We start from the raw sequence: 15,223 nt of genomic DNA, 5'->3' as shown, positions 1-15,223 counted from the left end.
CAGAAAAGGCAAAGGGTACCATTTGCACTAGAGTCCTCGCCTGCCTGATGAAGATAAGGATTTTTTTTTATTGTTTAAAGTATTACATGTCTCCTTCCCCCCCCATTTAACCCCTCCCCCCAAAAAAGGATTTTTTTTAAGGAATCCGAGAGTAGCTCCCTTAATTAGGAAAGGTTGCTCACCAGATTTTTATTGTTTGACTTCCTCATACAGAACCCTGCACCTTTAGAAACAGCAAGTTTCCAAGATACAGGGAAACCTACCATACCAGTCTCTTAAATAAGTAAACAGCATATATATGTTTTGTTTAAAAAACTTTAAAGCAAAAGTTATACATATAGCGTCCTTTCGACTTGAAATACCCACGGGAGATTCAGAGATTGGGGCAGGCGCTCAGTGTGCAGTTCAGGTTCCAGAGGCATCTTCGCAGCACTCTCCTTGGGAAAAAGCAAAGCAAAGAGAACATAGCGCTGGTCGGGCCTCACCGTGGGCCCCTGTAACAATGGCCGGAGGGTGCCAGTGGAGCCGGCTGGCCACTGGGCAGACATGCCAACCCTCTCGCAGGCACCTCATCCAGCGTCCCTGGCCACCTGGCTTCCAACGCGCTGCATTTGTTTGGTGGGTCTCTCCTCTTCCCTCCCGCCTTCATTTTTGTCTGTCTTTTTATACACAGGGTTCTGTTTCTGAGCCTGCTGTGTGGGCAGCCTAGATGTCGCACTCGCTGTCGCTTGACGTGATGGAGATGGCTGAAGTGGCTGCCTTGCTGGATAGGCTGGCGGCTGGGCTGGCTGTGGTTCCCAGCACCTCGGTAGTGCCCTCTTCCTCGGCTCTTAGCACCCGCCCGGAGCCCTGAGACAGGACTTGCTGCTGGAGTCTACGGGGAAGGAATGGAACACACTTAATATATTTCCCATTGCCCCCTGGTCAACGGCTCTCCCACAGAACCCGGGCGTTAAAGCGAGCAAGATGAGGCCACAGGGGTTGGGCAGGAGTCCTCAGCCACCTCTGCAGAGCCCCGCAGTTGCCCCACCCTTCTTCAGAGCCCCTTCTACTCCCAGTCTCCCCAGGCTTCCAATGCTGGGCTCCCCGGCTCATTCCCGGTTGTTGGCCACCTTTGAGAGATTTACAATTCTATCAGGATAAATGAAGTGTGGGTGACAAGGGCGGAGTAGGCTCTGGGGCAGGGTGTGTCTGTGCCTCCAAGGCCTGGTTGGCCCAAAGCTAAGGGCAAAAAGGGCTGCCTGGGAGTTGCAGGGAGCATCTGGGCCTGGGGGAAGAGGCAGTGTTTTTGGCCAAAATGCTCGGCTGATTGAGGGCCATACGCTGGAAAATAAAAAAAGCCATAGCCCACTAATTTGCTGTTTTGAGAGTGGGCTGCCCACGCCTGGGAAGAGCTCCACTTCCCACTTCTTAGAAGCAGAAGTTCACGGAAAACTGTTTTCATAGCATCAGAGAAGGATGCATCCGGGCTCTAAAGAGGCCAATAAACGGCCGCACTGCTAATAAGCCAGGCTTTCCTTAATAATAAGAGCTTGGGCCGCAGCTGACAAGAATTAGCTTTGGGCCTTGCGGTCCCTCATTGTTTCTGGGATTTTAACTTCTTTCCTCCCCCCAGTGCAGCCTGCATTTGGTGACTGGAACCAGCTGCTGGATCGACTCCCCAGGCTCCCAGAAGGCGACTGTGTAGAACCAAGCGCCCGGACGGAACCCCTGCCCAGAATCCCAGAACGCAGGGTCTCAAAACCCAAGGCGCAGACCGCGCTCGCAACCCTGCGGCATCCAAGTCGCGGGGACCGAGGTAACGGCGCCCAGGGCCGTCGCCCGCCCCCTTCCCCGGTGAGTGCAAGGCGGGGAGGCTCCAGGTACTGACCTGTTCTTTGCCGCAGCTGCCCGGTCCCTTTGTCGGCGGTTTTTGAACCAGTTGCCCACCTGCGTAGGGGTCAGTCCGGTCGCCTGGGCGAGCTCACGCTTTTTGCTGGGGTTGGGGTACGGGTCCTGCAGGTACCACTCCCGCAGCAGGTGCCGCGTGCGCTCCTTGAAGCAGTGCGTTTTCTGTTCGCCGTCCCAGATGGTGCGCGGCAGTGGGAACTTCTTCCTCACGCGGTACTTGTCCACCGGCCCCAGGGGCCGTCCGCGCAGCTTCTCGGCCTCCTGGTAATGTGCTTCGAGCCACAGCGCCTGCAGCTTGGCGTGCGACTCCTTGGTGAACTTGTGGTTCTCCAGGATGTGGTAGAGCTCGCGGTAGTTGCCGCCGTGGAAAGCCACGATGGCTCGAGCTCGCAGCACCGATTCATTCTTGTTGAGGGCCTCGCAGGCCGCAGGGGCCACGGGCAGCGACCAGAGGAAGCGACCCAGGCGCTCCACGTCGCCGCTCTCCTCCAGAGTCTCGCATACCCCCGCCACTTGCTGGGGGCTGAAATTCAGGATGGGCAGCTGGAACATCGAGGCGGCGCCGGCGGCAGCGGGGGTGCCGAGCCGGGAACGGGACGCGCGGCAGATGCCCACTGGCCCGCCGGGTGCGCCAGGCTCTTCTCGGGGAACCAGCTCGGGGCAGCCGGACTGACTGCTGGGGCGGCGGCGGCGGCGGCGCAACTGCGGGGAGCAAGCGAGCGGGAGGGATGGGAGGAGGCGCGGGCTCCGCGGCTCAGGTCCAGCTTCGCTCCGTTAGGGCCGAGCAGGCGGGCGAGCAGGCTTCTCTACTCGGGTGGGCGGATTGGCAGCACGGGCGCCATGGAGACCCCCTGTCAGTCACTGGCCGGCTCTGCCAATCAAGACCGCAACCAGGGCGTCTAGGCCATTTCAGCACCTCCCCGCTCTCGACAGCGCCCACTGTCCGCCCGTGGACTTTTCCGCAGTATTTTGCAGAAGCCCGAGGAGGGAAAAGACTTGCGAGTAGCTGGGCGGAAAAAGAGTCGAGAGCAGCAGCGTTTCAACCGGCCCCCCCCGCTTCCTAGCCTTGTTCTTCTGTCCCCCGCCCTCCCCCCACAACTCCCACCTCCGCCCCCAAGAGGCAGCGAAGCTACAGGAATCCACTTTGGGGCGATGCTTTGCCTGGGTCAAGAGGTCTCCAGAGGACAAAGAGGACTGGCCAAATTGAAACCCTCCAAGGATCCGTCATTTAGTTGTAGCCAAAAGGCAAACAGTGCGGGGAGCGCAGGAACGGGAAGGGCGGGAAAGCGGATCCCCTCATTCCTTCCCAGCACCCATCCCCGCATGCCTTTCCTCCCTTTCTGTCTGCCAAAGCAGCCCAGAGGGAAGCCGGTCTGAAGCAGAAGGAACGGACCCGGGATCTGTAGGAGGTCAGCGTGGACTCTGTACCCCACCACCACCTTCAAAAGCCTCCTGAAATCGTTCAGAGCCAGGTGCTGACCACGAAGTCAAACACTCGTAAGAAAAGGGGCATCGCACCCTCCAAAAGTTTATACCTTTCAGCCCTCCCCCCCACCCCCCCCACCCCCCAGTGTAATGGACTTGAATAAATGTGCAGCATAGCCACATCTAGAGTGAGAAGTCATTGGTAGGTCAGGACAGCAACTTAAAAGCTTATTTCAAAGATTTTTTTTTAAATATTGATTTGCTTTTTCTTGAAGGCTAGTTTTTCCCCTAGTCTGTGTTGGAACATTTAACTCTTAAGCTGGGGATAGAAACTCTAACCTTGGCCTTTTTAGCGCAAAAGTAATTCAGTAGAAGTAAAATGGGGGGGGGGGGGAGGAGTGGCACAACAATGGTTTGCAGGGGCGGGGGTGGGAGGGGGGAGGGCAGAAAGCGCTTACTAAGCTGCTGAGCACTGACCCCGCCCGCAGAGAAGGGCCTTCTTGGCCGCTCTGCCTTCAGGCCCGCGGGTTGGATTCGTAACTTTTATTGATTTCCAACTGACGTTTGCATCCTACCGTGTTCTGGGGCCTAGGTAAAAAGCAACCCGTCTCACCTGGGCCTTTCACGGGGGGTTATTTAGTTTGAAGAAAATGATTGGGAGGGGGCGTCCAAGGAAACCCCCCTTTGGAAGGCCCATCCCAAGAAAGGAATCAACGAGGAAGGTTCTCCCGGAACTGGACTGGGCCCGGGCTGCCTTTTCTTTAGTATCAAGTACAATCTGTACGCGGCCGTACAGCTCCGGGAAATCAGAAGGCGGATAGATAGCACAGATGGTTGGAGGTGTCGGGTCAGATCATGCTACGCCTGAGTGCAGGGCAAAGCTCGTTCTGACGGAAAACCCTGATATTATTTTCACAGATCTTCACAGTTCACTCGCAAAAAAACAGCAGAGGGGAAGAAAAACGCCCTGCAACCATTTCCATCATTTCTGTGAGATTGCCAACAGAGAGGCTTTCTTTTCTAAGAGCTCATTTTCTTGAAATGCGACAGGGCAGGGGCAAAAATAAAGAGAGAGATGAGGGTAATGACAAAAGCACAGACCTTTTCTAGCTTAGGGTGACTCCCAAATCCGCAGGAAGGACAACTTGTCGCGAGACACGTCACGCACGAGGGCCCACGGTGCAGAGCACAGCGCGGGCCTCAGGGGCCCGGCCACGGTGAAGGGAGACCACGGAGGGCCGCGTGCGTGGCACTTCTGGCCGAGGATGGAAGGCATCCCCCTGCTCCAGTTCACCTAAGTTCCTCCGGTCTCTCGGGAGGTCTTTCCCAGCAGAGTCGCTTCCCATCCGTGCGCGGAAGCCGCCGGGGGTGTCTCGGGACCTTACAGGCCCAGCGCCCGGAGCAGCTGCAGCTGGAGGTGATAAGTTGCGGTGCCCCAGGGGACCGAGCCTTCTGTACCCCCCTTTTCTGCGCCAATTGAAAGCGGCGAATTCCGAATTCGGGGAAAACTGGCTTCTGACCCTTAGTCTTTGTGAGCAAGTCGTGTGAACGTTCCGAGTCTGCGTGCCATAACCAGGAAATGGGAATATTTATCCCACTTCTTGGTCAAGAGTTATGCAAACAGTGAATTAGAGGACGCGTTGGCTTCCGCGTGTCTGGGGCTCTCGGACGACTGGGACCCAAAGCGAGGACTGGCTGCGCTGGAGCCACCACGGAAGGCTTGAGCCCACGTCCCACCACGTCCCAGTCCCACCCGACGCGGCGCCTGGGCGCGGGGCGGATGGGGTCTGAGAAGTGTCTGGAGGCTCCAGGAAATTCTATCTTCACCATTGCAGGGGGACTTGGCTTAATTTTGTTAACTCAAAGGAAATAAACTGCCCCCCCCCCCGCACATTGGGATCATGTATGCGTTCATCAGCTTCCTTAGGGGGAAAAGGACAAACGGAGGAAATACGTGGGGCTTCCCCATCCCTGGAAAGGAGACAAACTCCGGTGGGTTCCTTAGAAATAATCTTACTGTGGCGAAGGCAGTGACCCACACCCCCCTTTAAAATGCACTTCTCTCGGGTTTGCCAGGCAAAAGCTGGACCTTCGGGCTGGCTTTTCTTAATTTCACTTCAGGCTAGATTTTTACCAGTTTTGGAACTTTGCGCCCGACTCGCTGTCCCCCGCCCCCACCCCGGTTTTCTTTTGCGCTTGACCAGGAAATCTAGGAAGTGCCGGGCAGCCCCTGGGCTCGGGCCTGTGGGTGCAGCTCGGTAACGGTCTGCTGCTGTTTGCAGCTCGTGGGTTTGGGAGTGTTGGTCAAATATTCGATTCTCACTGGGAATCCATAGACGTCTGTTCTGCTTTCTGCAGACTCAGTTTTACTTTATGGGAAAAATATGGAGAGAGAGAGAGAGAGAGAGAGAGAGAGAGAGAGAGAGAGAGAGAGAGAGAGGAGACATTGCCCCCGGGGCTGATTCTATGTCTGTCTAACTGTTAACTATGGAGGCAGCCAGGGCAAAAGGCCTCCAGGGAGTTGTGAGGTTATTACTAGAGATCTTCAGAGTTCGGTCTGGGACTTAATTCTTGCACCTCATTTTGCCCCTTCTGATTTTGCTCTCAAGAGCAGAGGGACCCGTGGAGTCCTGGTTATACTCTGCCGAATAGAGGTCAATACATCATCTCCAATCTCTTGTCTTGTTGGCTCTTGGCGCTTGTCTTACTTTTTATTGGACTCTTCCTAAATCAAACGCCTGTGATATAAATGATGTCTTTGTTTTATTTCCTACACAATTTTGTCTTCAGGGATTTTTAAGAATGTAGCAATTGAAGATATCTGAATTCCTTGATAAAGACATCTGTGCTGCCTGTGAGAGTCAGTCACAGGCTGGAAGGACAGTGAGAGCCCAGCCTTCTGTGTATGTCCATTTTTATTTTGGGGGGAGAAATCTTGAGTTCCCCCCCCTCAAAGCTGTATGTTGCCAGTGAGTGAGAATAATGTTAAAAAAAGGTCTAGAAAAATAAAATTACTGTCTTTAGAATTATAGTATTAAAATTTCACACTCTCAAGTATTTACTAATGAATTTAGGATTCTGATTTCAGAAGATATCATATGCATAAATATAGGTATATTTGTTTATGTATTTGATGGTCTTGAGCTTCAGATTATGGAATTAATTCAATATCCTCGTTTTAGGGTGCTAACTATCCTAATAAGCTCCCAAGGTAGACTGCTCTATTTCATGCATTCTTCCCCTGCCAGTATGCACCTTGTAATGAAGAAGAGAGATGCCTCTTTATTGTGTACTTCTGAGAACAAACACCACTGGGGAATGTTTTGTAGAATGGCACCATAAAATTAACGGACAAAAAAAAATGTTTTAAAATTAAAATATTGATCTAATTTTAAAAGATTAGGATATTTTTGTTATTTGCAAAACTGTTCACCAGCTATTTTTAAAATGATGCAAAATTGCTTATGTTAAGCAGAGGGAAATTTTCATAAGTTTAAATGTGGGGAAATGTACCATTTGAAAGTAACTATTAATTAGCATTAATTTTTTTAAATGTTAGGCTGACTATGCAACTCTGATTTGACCTCTTGTTTGTGGTTGTTCCTAGACATTTGATGAGAATTTGTATTTAAGCCAAAGAGTGTATTGCAAGTCATACTTCTTGTTTAAACTATGGTCTTGAATTCACTTTTCTCTCCCCTGCTTCTGTGGGGTAAGTCTAAATTTTCACAGAGCTTGTTTAGGGATATGTATCAATCAGTGGGTTCTTGTGTGAAGGATTAATGTTAAAAAATGTAACCAGTGTGTCACTTAACTTTATAATGAAACATTAGTTGAATGACTGAAAGAATGATTAATTCATAGTTCTCTGCTTGAACTTTATTTTTTTCCACCAGCAGGTTATTTTTTTACCATTTTCAAATCTACGATCAAAGTATCTTTCTAAAATACACATAGAAACTTTAAAATTCAATGAAGTAAAAACTATAAGTTTATTTATGTCCTCTGGGATGAGCCAAACATTATCACATTAAACTATATGCATATCATATATAAGTATTAATGATGTGTTATATGTGTAGTAATAATTCCCTTCTAAGTACTGTAAAATCAAATAGAGGCATTAGCCTCCAATAAATACCTTATGTTCTCTGAGTTGATCCATATGGTTAGCATAAACTACTTTAAAAATTGCATTAGAAAAAATACATTTACATGGCATCTTACCCTTCAAAGCAGCGAATCTCATCAGAGGGCAATTTTACACCCCCTTCCAAGGGACATTTGGCAATGTCTGAAGACATTTTTGGCTGTCACAACTGGCATCTAATAGGTGGAGGCCAAAGATGCTGCTAAACATCTTACAATGAATAGGACAGCTCTCACAACAAAACACTGTTAAGATCCTGCTTTAAAGGATTCCCAATAATCAACAAAGACAGACATTACTAACACTTGCTAAAATTCTGTTTATTCTGGTGTTGAAGCACTTTCAAAGGAATCAGTGCCCTTTTAATTTCACCTTAGGTCTATGCCACACCGATAAAATTTGTTCCTAAGAACCTACTATAATTTTGTTTCTTAAAATTTGCTATAAATACTTATAATGACTGAATACTTAAAAATTTAAAAATATCTCTGGGGAAAGTGTTTCTATTATGTTACGATCTATGATTTTTGAGTATTTGCTGAGACAGACGACAATGGTTGAAGGCTATTGGTCAGGCCCTCTTCATTTTACAAATGAATAAAATATGAAGACCAAAGAGGTTAAATGATTACTCATATTATATAACTAGTTAGTGGTAGAGAGATTTAAAACACAGATTCAAACCTCTGTCCATTAGATACCTTGCTTTTCCTACCCAAGGAAGATGGTATAATTCCAGCTGAGTTTGAGGGCAGAGGATTTGAATCACACATGAATATGTGTAAGGTCCGATGCTGTTTTCTGTTCTTGTGACTTTCAGAGTTTGGAGCACTCTAGTTCATAGATCTCAGAGATATTTAAACTATTCTGAGTCTTGCCAAGTAGTATACCCTTGTAAACCCTAAAAAATTCTTGAATCTCAAATGTGGCTCTGAGACTTCAGTTGTCTTATTTGGGGGGTAGAAATGTTGACATCTAGGTTTACTGAACACCTTTTTCTGAGTCATCACAGGAAAATGGAACTGAATCCAGCCTCTTGTGGAGGAGAGATTGGACTTGAGGTGCTGTAAGGCTTGGTTTAAGTAAACACACACACACACACACAAACACTCCACCCCCCGCCCCCGCAAATAAAAACCCACCCACCTCCAAACTCTTTTGTCAGGTCTTTCAAAAGAATAACAGTGATGCTCACTAGCATTTCTATAATTAACAAGCTGTCAACATTTCTATTACAACTACAGAAGTCTATTACAGACCACAGAATTGTGATAAATGTTTCTTTAGGTCTGAAATGTTAGCCTTCATCTTCTTTTCAGCTTAAGGGCAATTTTTGAAACCAATTTTGTTTCAATCATTTTGGATCAGTTGTGTGGTAATTTTGGAAGTGCAGATGCTCTAGGCCCACCTATTGAAATAAAGATTTTTAAATGGAAACACAGAGAGGAGTCTGCTTAAGCCCCAGTGGGGACCAGCTGCAAAGCTCTGGCAGGGAATTATGTAGACAGACAGTGGGAGTAGATTTAGAAATAAATAAGAGACAGAGAAATATGTGCATGTTTCCTTTAACAGCAGATTTTTTTCTCAGCTTCTTCAAACTATGGAATTCTGTTTTGTATTTTAACTGTTAATTACTTCCTCTACTATTTCTTAAACTAATATAAGAGAATTTGTCATTATAGCTATTAAAATTTGGGCTGAACTGATTTTTTTATTTTTATCCTTCATTTAGTTAAATTTTCTTTCTACCTTTCTCACCTCCCTTCTCCTTGTCTGCCTTTTTATTCTTATCAGTCCTTTTCATGGACTCTGAAAGTTCATATTTCCCAATGATTGGTAGTTCTCTGTATTATAATAATTTGTATTTATTTTTTCCCTTTCCTTTTCTGTTTGCTCTGATTCCGTGACTCTTTCCTTCTGCTTCCCACGCTCCATTGCCAAATATCTCCTCACTAAACTAAGCCTTGTTAAAACGTCCAGAGGTAGACCAAGACAAAGTGAGTGCTTACTCCTGAAAGCAGATGGGGGATGGGAGTGTTTATCAAAGAAGAAGGGTATAGTGTCTCTAGAATGATGTTTTAGGGCAGTGATGCTTCTCAAACTGAACTTTATGGAAGCAGATAAAATAGTAAAAACAGCAAGGATAGTTTACTTGAAATTCCCCAAATGTTCAGTGTATCAGTTTCCTGTAGTTGCTGTAACAAATTATCACACACTGGCTATTTTAAAACAACAGTTCTCTGACAGTTTTGAAGGCCACAAGACTGAGATAATCACTATTGCTTGGTGCATGTCATTATAGACCATTTTTTCTACATGCAGGTACATATTTTTTCCCTTTTGACAGAAATACTGTTGTATTATTCATACTGTTTTATAACCTTTTATTGTCATAACATTTTGTGAACATTTTCCTGCTAATAATTACACATTATTTTGAATGGCTGTATTGTGTTCCATAGTGTACATACTATAACTTATTTAGCAAGTCCCTATTGATGTTTATTTAAATTGATTCTAGTTTTTCATCAGATTCATGAGGTGGTCCAAACACATCTGACATACCGGCCATTCTTTCCCACAAAGAGGTCGATGGCCACCCTGGATGGTGTGCTCAGTGGTTAGAGCATCAGCACTAGGGTCGTGTATTTGATTCCCACTCAGGGGCACATGCCTGGGTTGTGGGTTCACTCCCCACCTCCAGTCAGGGCACATGTGGAAGGCAACTAGTCAAGGTATCTCTCTCACATCAGTGTTTCTCTCTCTCTCTCTCCTCCTCCCTCCCTCCCTTCCATTTTCTCTGAAGAGCAATGGAAGGAATATCCTCAGGTGAGGATTAATGAAAACAACAACAAAAACGAGGTTCATGGCCAACTAGGGATTTTCCCCACTGATGCCTCTTTTTCAAGGCCCATTTCTTCAGTCTCCTGGCTGGCGCACACATTATCAGTTTGCAAACTGGCCCCTGTGCCCAGAAGGCAAGGAGAGACCTAAGAAAGAGGCAGAGGACTCCAGGTTAATAGGCAGTTGGTTTAATAAGCTGAGGGAACATAATTACAAGACTTGTCTTGGGCCGAAACCGGTTTGGCTCAGTGGATAGAGCGTCGGCCCACGGACTCAAGGGTCCCAGGTTCGATTCCGGTCAAGGGCATGTACCTTGGTTGCGGGCACATCCCCAGTGGAGGGTGTGCAGGAGGCAGCTGATCGATGTTTCTCTCTATCCCCCCCCTCTTCCTCTCTGTAAAAAATCAATAAAATATATTAAAAAAAAAAAAGACTTGTCTTGGGGAGCTGTAAAGCAAGTAGATCTTCACAACTGTCTTGTCACATCTTAAAAGTTATGCATATAGAGGCCTTAACTGGATTCAGTCTAGTATTTAGTCAGATGGCCTCACAACTTACTCTTTCAAGGCTATGTCCTTGAAAATGGCTCCCACTGTGGGAATGATAGGCAGAGCACACATTCTAAGGACAGGGGAGGGGCTGAGGAGCCTCTGGTTGCCAGGGTCTAGCTTGTAGGTCAACTGGAGGTCATGTCCTTTTGACGACCTCCTCCAACAACGTGTATTACATAAATAGTTAATTTGGGATAAATTATATCTCGAATGTTCCCATTCAGGTACATGGGATGGTTCTCATTTATTCAAATGTCCTTTTGTATCTTTCAATAAAATTTTCTAGTTTTCCTCATGTTGGAAAAGCAGATAGGATAACTGAAAAAGCATTATGGTTTATTGTAAAGGTCTTAAGTCCTATACAATTCCATAGATTTTGAAGGCATCATTGTATTACAGTGTGGCACAATAGTTAACATTTACTATCGTTTAAAACGAATGAGGAAGTTTTTCCATTGACTCCCCCTGAGTTGGTAGATATGGATAATTGGAAGGGGAAGAGGAGCAGAAAATGAGGTTAGAGCTTGAAGAATTGTGTAAAGTAGGGCATGATAATTGGCTCTTCTAACCCTTCCCCCCACTCCCATGAATGCACCCAGACTGCAGCCTAAGAAATAATCTTTAGTGAAATTGAGTGATTAGCCTGGGAAGGTAAAGGTCACTCAAAGTGGAGTGTTTGTGCTTACTCTGGGCTTAGAAGTTATGCCAGAGCATTCAATTAGTAATGAGCCTGAAGGATTTGATGATATGGTGAAGAATATATATGATTTTTTCTGTAGATAGGGAGAAAAAGTATAATTAGAAACTCTAGGAAGAACAAAATTTGTGCAAGAAATCATGGCTCAAATATAAAACAAACTAAAGCATGGCATGATTATGATCAATTGATGAAAATTTAATTGACTTTGATGCTTGGAAATTTGATACAAATAAATTTTCAAATAGTATGTATAACGACACAAAATTTCATCATCTCTACTTTTGTGCATTTAAAAGAACTTTATAAGTGCAGGTGACATAAACCCAACTTACACTATCTTGAACAAAAATGTAATCTATTGGCTTAAAGAACTGAAAGTGCAAAGATAGTTGACTCCTCCATATCTTGCTTCTGCTTTTATTTGTGTTGCCTTCATTGTAAGGCTAGTTTTTCCATATGGTGCGAAAGATAATTATCAACTGCTCAAGCTTTACAAGGTTTTTGGAGTTCAGAGAGACTTTTTTTTTTCTTTTTTTAAATCTTATTTTTTTACTTTTACCATTCAACACATACTGTTTAAGAAAAAACTGGTTCCAGAGATGGAGTGCTTTGATTGGCCAGGTCATTGGTCAATGGTAGGAGGTTATTAAATGAAGGATAGAGCATTAGATGCAGATTGATGGCCAAGTCCATCCCTGAGATCAGAGTCCTGTGGGAGCTAAATGCATAGTATTATTGGTTCTTGTTAAGAAAAAGAAATTCTATTGTCTGAGGGGGAACTCTTGAACATCCTGAGCCTTTATTTCGCTCTAACCTTTTTTGTGAGTTTCTACCTCGCTGGATACCAGAAGCAGTGGAGTATGAGGGGGACAACTTTAAACTTCTGAGAGTTATCTTAGTTACTGCCAGTTTAAAAGTTTCTTTTAGATAATTTAGTCTTTCTCAGATAAATGCTAAATCTGCTTTCCTCTGCCTCTCTAAACTGTATTTTTTTATGGAGATGGGGCAAATGTGACTTCATAAGGTAGATGGGGTTTTGGATACATTTGGTGTCCTTTGGATCCTTTCTGGTCTCTGCTGTGGAATGAATGGTTTTATAGTATGGATTGGCCCCCATGAGGTCTTGTGGAGTATTGTACAGAAACTCATTACTAGAATCTAGGCTTCTAGACATTTACTTCTGGAGTGAAACACTATATACTTTGTCCTCTGCCCATACCTCTGTAGTCTCTTCACTAAAGTTTTATCATTTGAATCATCTGGGGTGATTTTGTTTCCTGCCCCATGGGACCCTGACTGATAACAGAGTTGCTGACTGACTTAGAACTACAGGTCATTGAGGTCATTGATTTAATATCCCCAAACTATCATCCCAATCACATATGTATATCTTTATTATAGTATTCATAATCATCAATATCTGTGTCAACAGTCAAATGGAGAAGTTTTTGAGAGCAAGGACTTTCTTCATCTTTATAACCCCAGTATTTATATACTTAAATACTACGTAAATGCCATAGACTCCAGAGAAAGTGCCACAGATCTCAGAGAAAAGGGATATCTATAATAGTCAGGATAGACTGTTTGGGGAAGTTGGGACTTGAACTCTGAAGAATGGATAGATCTTGATTGGGTCAAGAAGAAGAAACGTTCCAGTTGAGGGGAACATTGAACACAAAGTCATTAAGGCTTACACATGCAAAGTGTTTTCATGGATCAGTGGGGGAACTGGCCTGCTTAAAATGAGAGATTTTGTTGGGAAATAAAGTTAAGGTCAAATTATAGGAGGTCTTAAAATAGAGCAGAGGTATTTTGATGTAAAGCAGATGAAAATATAATCATTAATTTATATGGAATTAGGTGAGTACCATAATGAAATAGATGTAAGAAAAATCAGTATTGCTATAGAATGGAATAGAAAGAATATAAGATTGGTTGAAGGGGAGGGATTGTTCCCAGTCTGTTACAGTAATTTAGATGTGTAATGATGTAACCATTTTTTGAACACTTCTCATTCATTTAGTTATTCATTAACTTATCTATCTATTTAGTTTCTATCAGTGTCAGGCAGTGTGCTAGATGCTGGGAATATAGGTAAGCAAAAAAGACCAAAAAAAAAAAAGAATTATGTGACATAAAGGATAGAAAAATGGGGAGTAAATTAAAATTTAAAATCCCACTTAATAGGATTTTAGAGTAGTAGACATATTTGAGGGAAGCAGGTTTGCACCAAAAACAGAATCAAAGATATATGAACAGTAACACAATGGACGGATCAGATTAACATTAAATGGTGTCTACAAGACAAAAAAAACAAACAAAACACAAAGAACAGCTGGGTATTTTGCATTTGCCTACTATGGTTTGCACACACTTAGAGGGAAACCTACTAGTGTTAGGATTATTGTCGAGAAAGGATAACAGAATTATCTAACAACTACCCATATTTTACAGCCTTGGTAATTCAAAGAGGTGATGAAGGCATAAACCCAATTTGGCCAGGATGGTCAGCAGCACTAATCCCAACACAGGGGATCAAATGAGGAAACAAAGAAGGTTTTTTTTTGTTTTATTTTAATATTGCAATATATATTTAATCATGCATATTTGAAAATCCTGGCACACTTTAAGCCAGTGATGGGCAACCTTTTGAGCTTGGTGTGTCAAACTTCGCCAAAAAACTGAGCATAACTCGGGTAGTGTGTCACTTTGAGGAAAAAACATTATTTCGCAAATGTTTCATCCTCAGGAGCAGCAAATGTTTCATCCTCGGCATGCAGCCGCCTTAGCGGCCGCGTGTCATCAGAAATGGCTACGCGTGTCAGTGCTGACACGCATGTCATAGGTTCGCCATCACTAGCTGTTGTTTTTCCCACTGACATAATTGCCATTGATGTAAATAAATGTATTATCAGATTCACATTACTTTAATTCCTCTTCTATGACTGTTTCTCCTATAAGGGCAGTTCTTAGAATGAAGTGGCATTTTTTACCTTGGAATTGTTTGTGAATTGATTTGGGATTATAGCCATTTTGACAAACTACTAATGTAACCTATTTATTGTGGCTGCCAAGGTGTTTGTGAGTGTTGTGGGGAGGGGGAACAGAGGAGGTTGGGCCTGTTCTCATGAAATATAGTGGATGAGATAGATATTTCTATAATAATTATACAAATAATGTAGAATTATAACCATGTTAAAGGTTATAAAAAATAAGTACATGAACTTTGAGAGTTAAAGAATGAGTAGGAGGTTATTATATGAAGGATAGAGCATTAGATGCAGATTGATGGCAAAGTACGTAAATATAAATATTTGGATAATTTTCAGATAATAGGAGGGAACTGGAAGTATAGATTTGAGACTTTTAAGCACAGAAGTAAGAACTGAAGTTGTTATGGATGAATAATCCAAAGAAAAGAGGATGAAGGGTAGAATTAAAGAAAAAGCTTTGATAAGAGTCCATATTTGGGTAGTGACAGTGAGAGGGTAAGAAGTAAGAAGCTAAAATCAGAGGGGCAGGTAGGAGAGATGTGAGAACTAGAGGAGAGTAGTATCTTGGAAGTCAGGGTTGCAGAGAATTTTTTAATATATATTTTTAATTGATTTCAGAGAGTAAGGGAAAGGGAGAGATAGAAGCAGCAATGATGAGAGAGACTCATTG

At 44.3% G+C, this 15,223-nt stretch overlaps 1 protein-coding gene across 1 annotated transcript; it reads right to left on the bottom strand.

The window, feature by feature from the left end:
* Nucleotides 1–705: 705 nt before the first annotated feature.
* On the bottom strand, nucleotides 706–2,442 carry SIX6 (SIX homeobox 6; the record flags this gene model as incomplete). Its single annotated transcript, XM_079769829.1, has 2 exons — nucleotides 706–874; nucleotides 1,871–2,442. The coding sequence occupies 2 exons, from the start codon at nucleotides 2,440–2,442 to the stop codon at nucleotides 706–708; spliced, it is 741 nt and encodes a 246-aa protein (XP_079625955.1).
* Nucleotides 2,443–15,223: the final 12,781 nt, after the last annotated feature.

Source organism: Cnephaeus nilssonii (assembly GCF_951640355.1).
Source record: "Cnephaeus nilssonii genome assembly, chromosome: 4".
In the NCBI taxonomy this organism is placed as follows: Eukaryota; Metazoa; Chordata; class Mammalia; order Chiroptera; family Vespertilionidae; genus Cnephaeus; species Cnephaeus nilssonii.
Note: the sequence above shows the minus strand (reverse complement) of the source record. Positions and strands in the feature narration are given on the sequence as shown.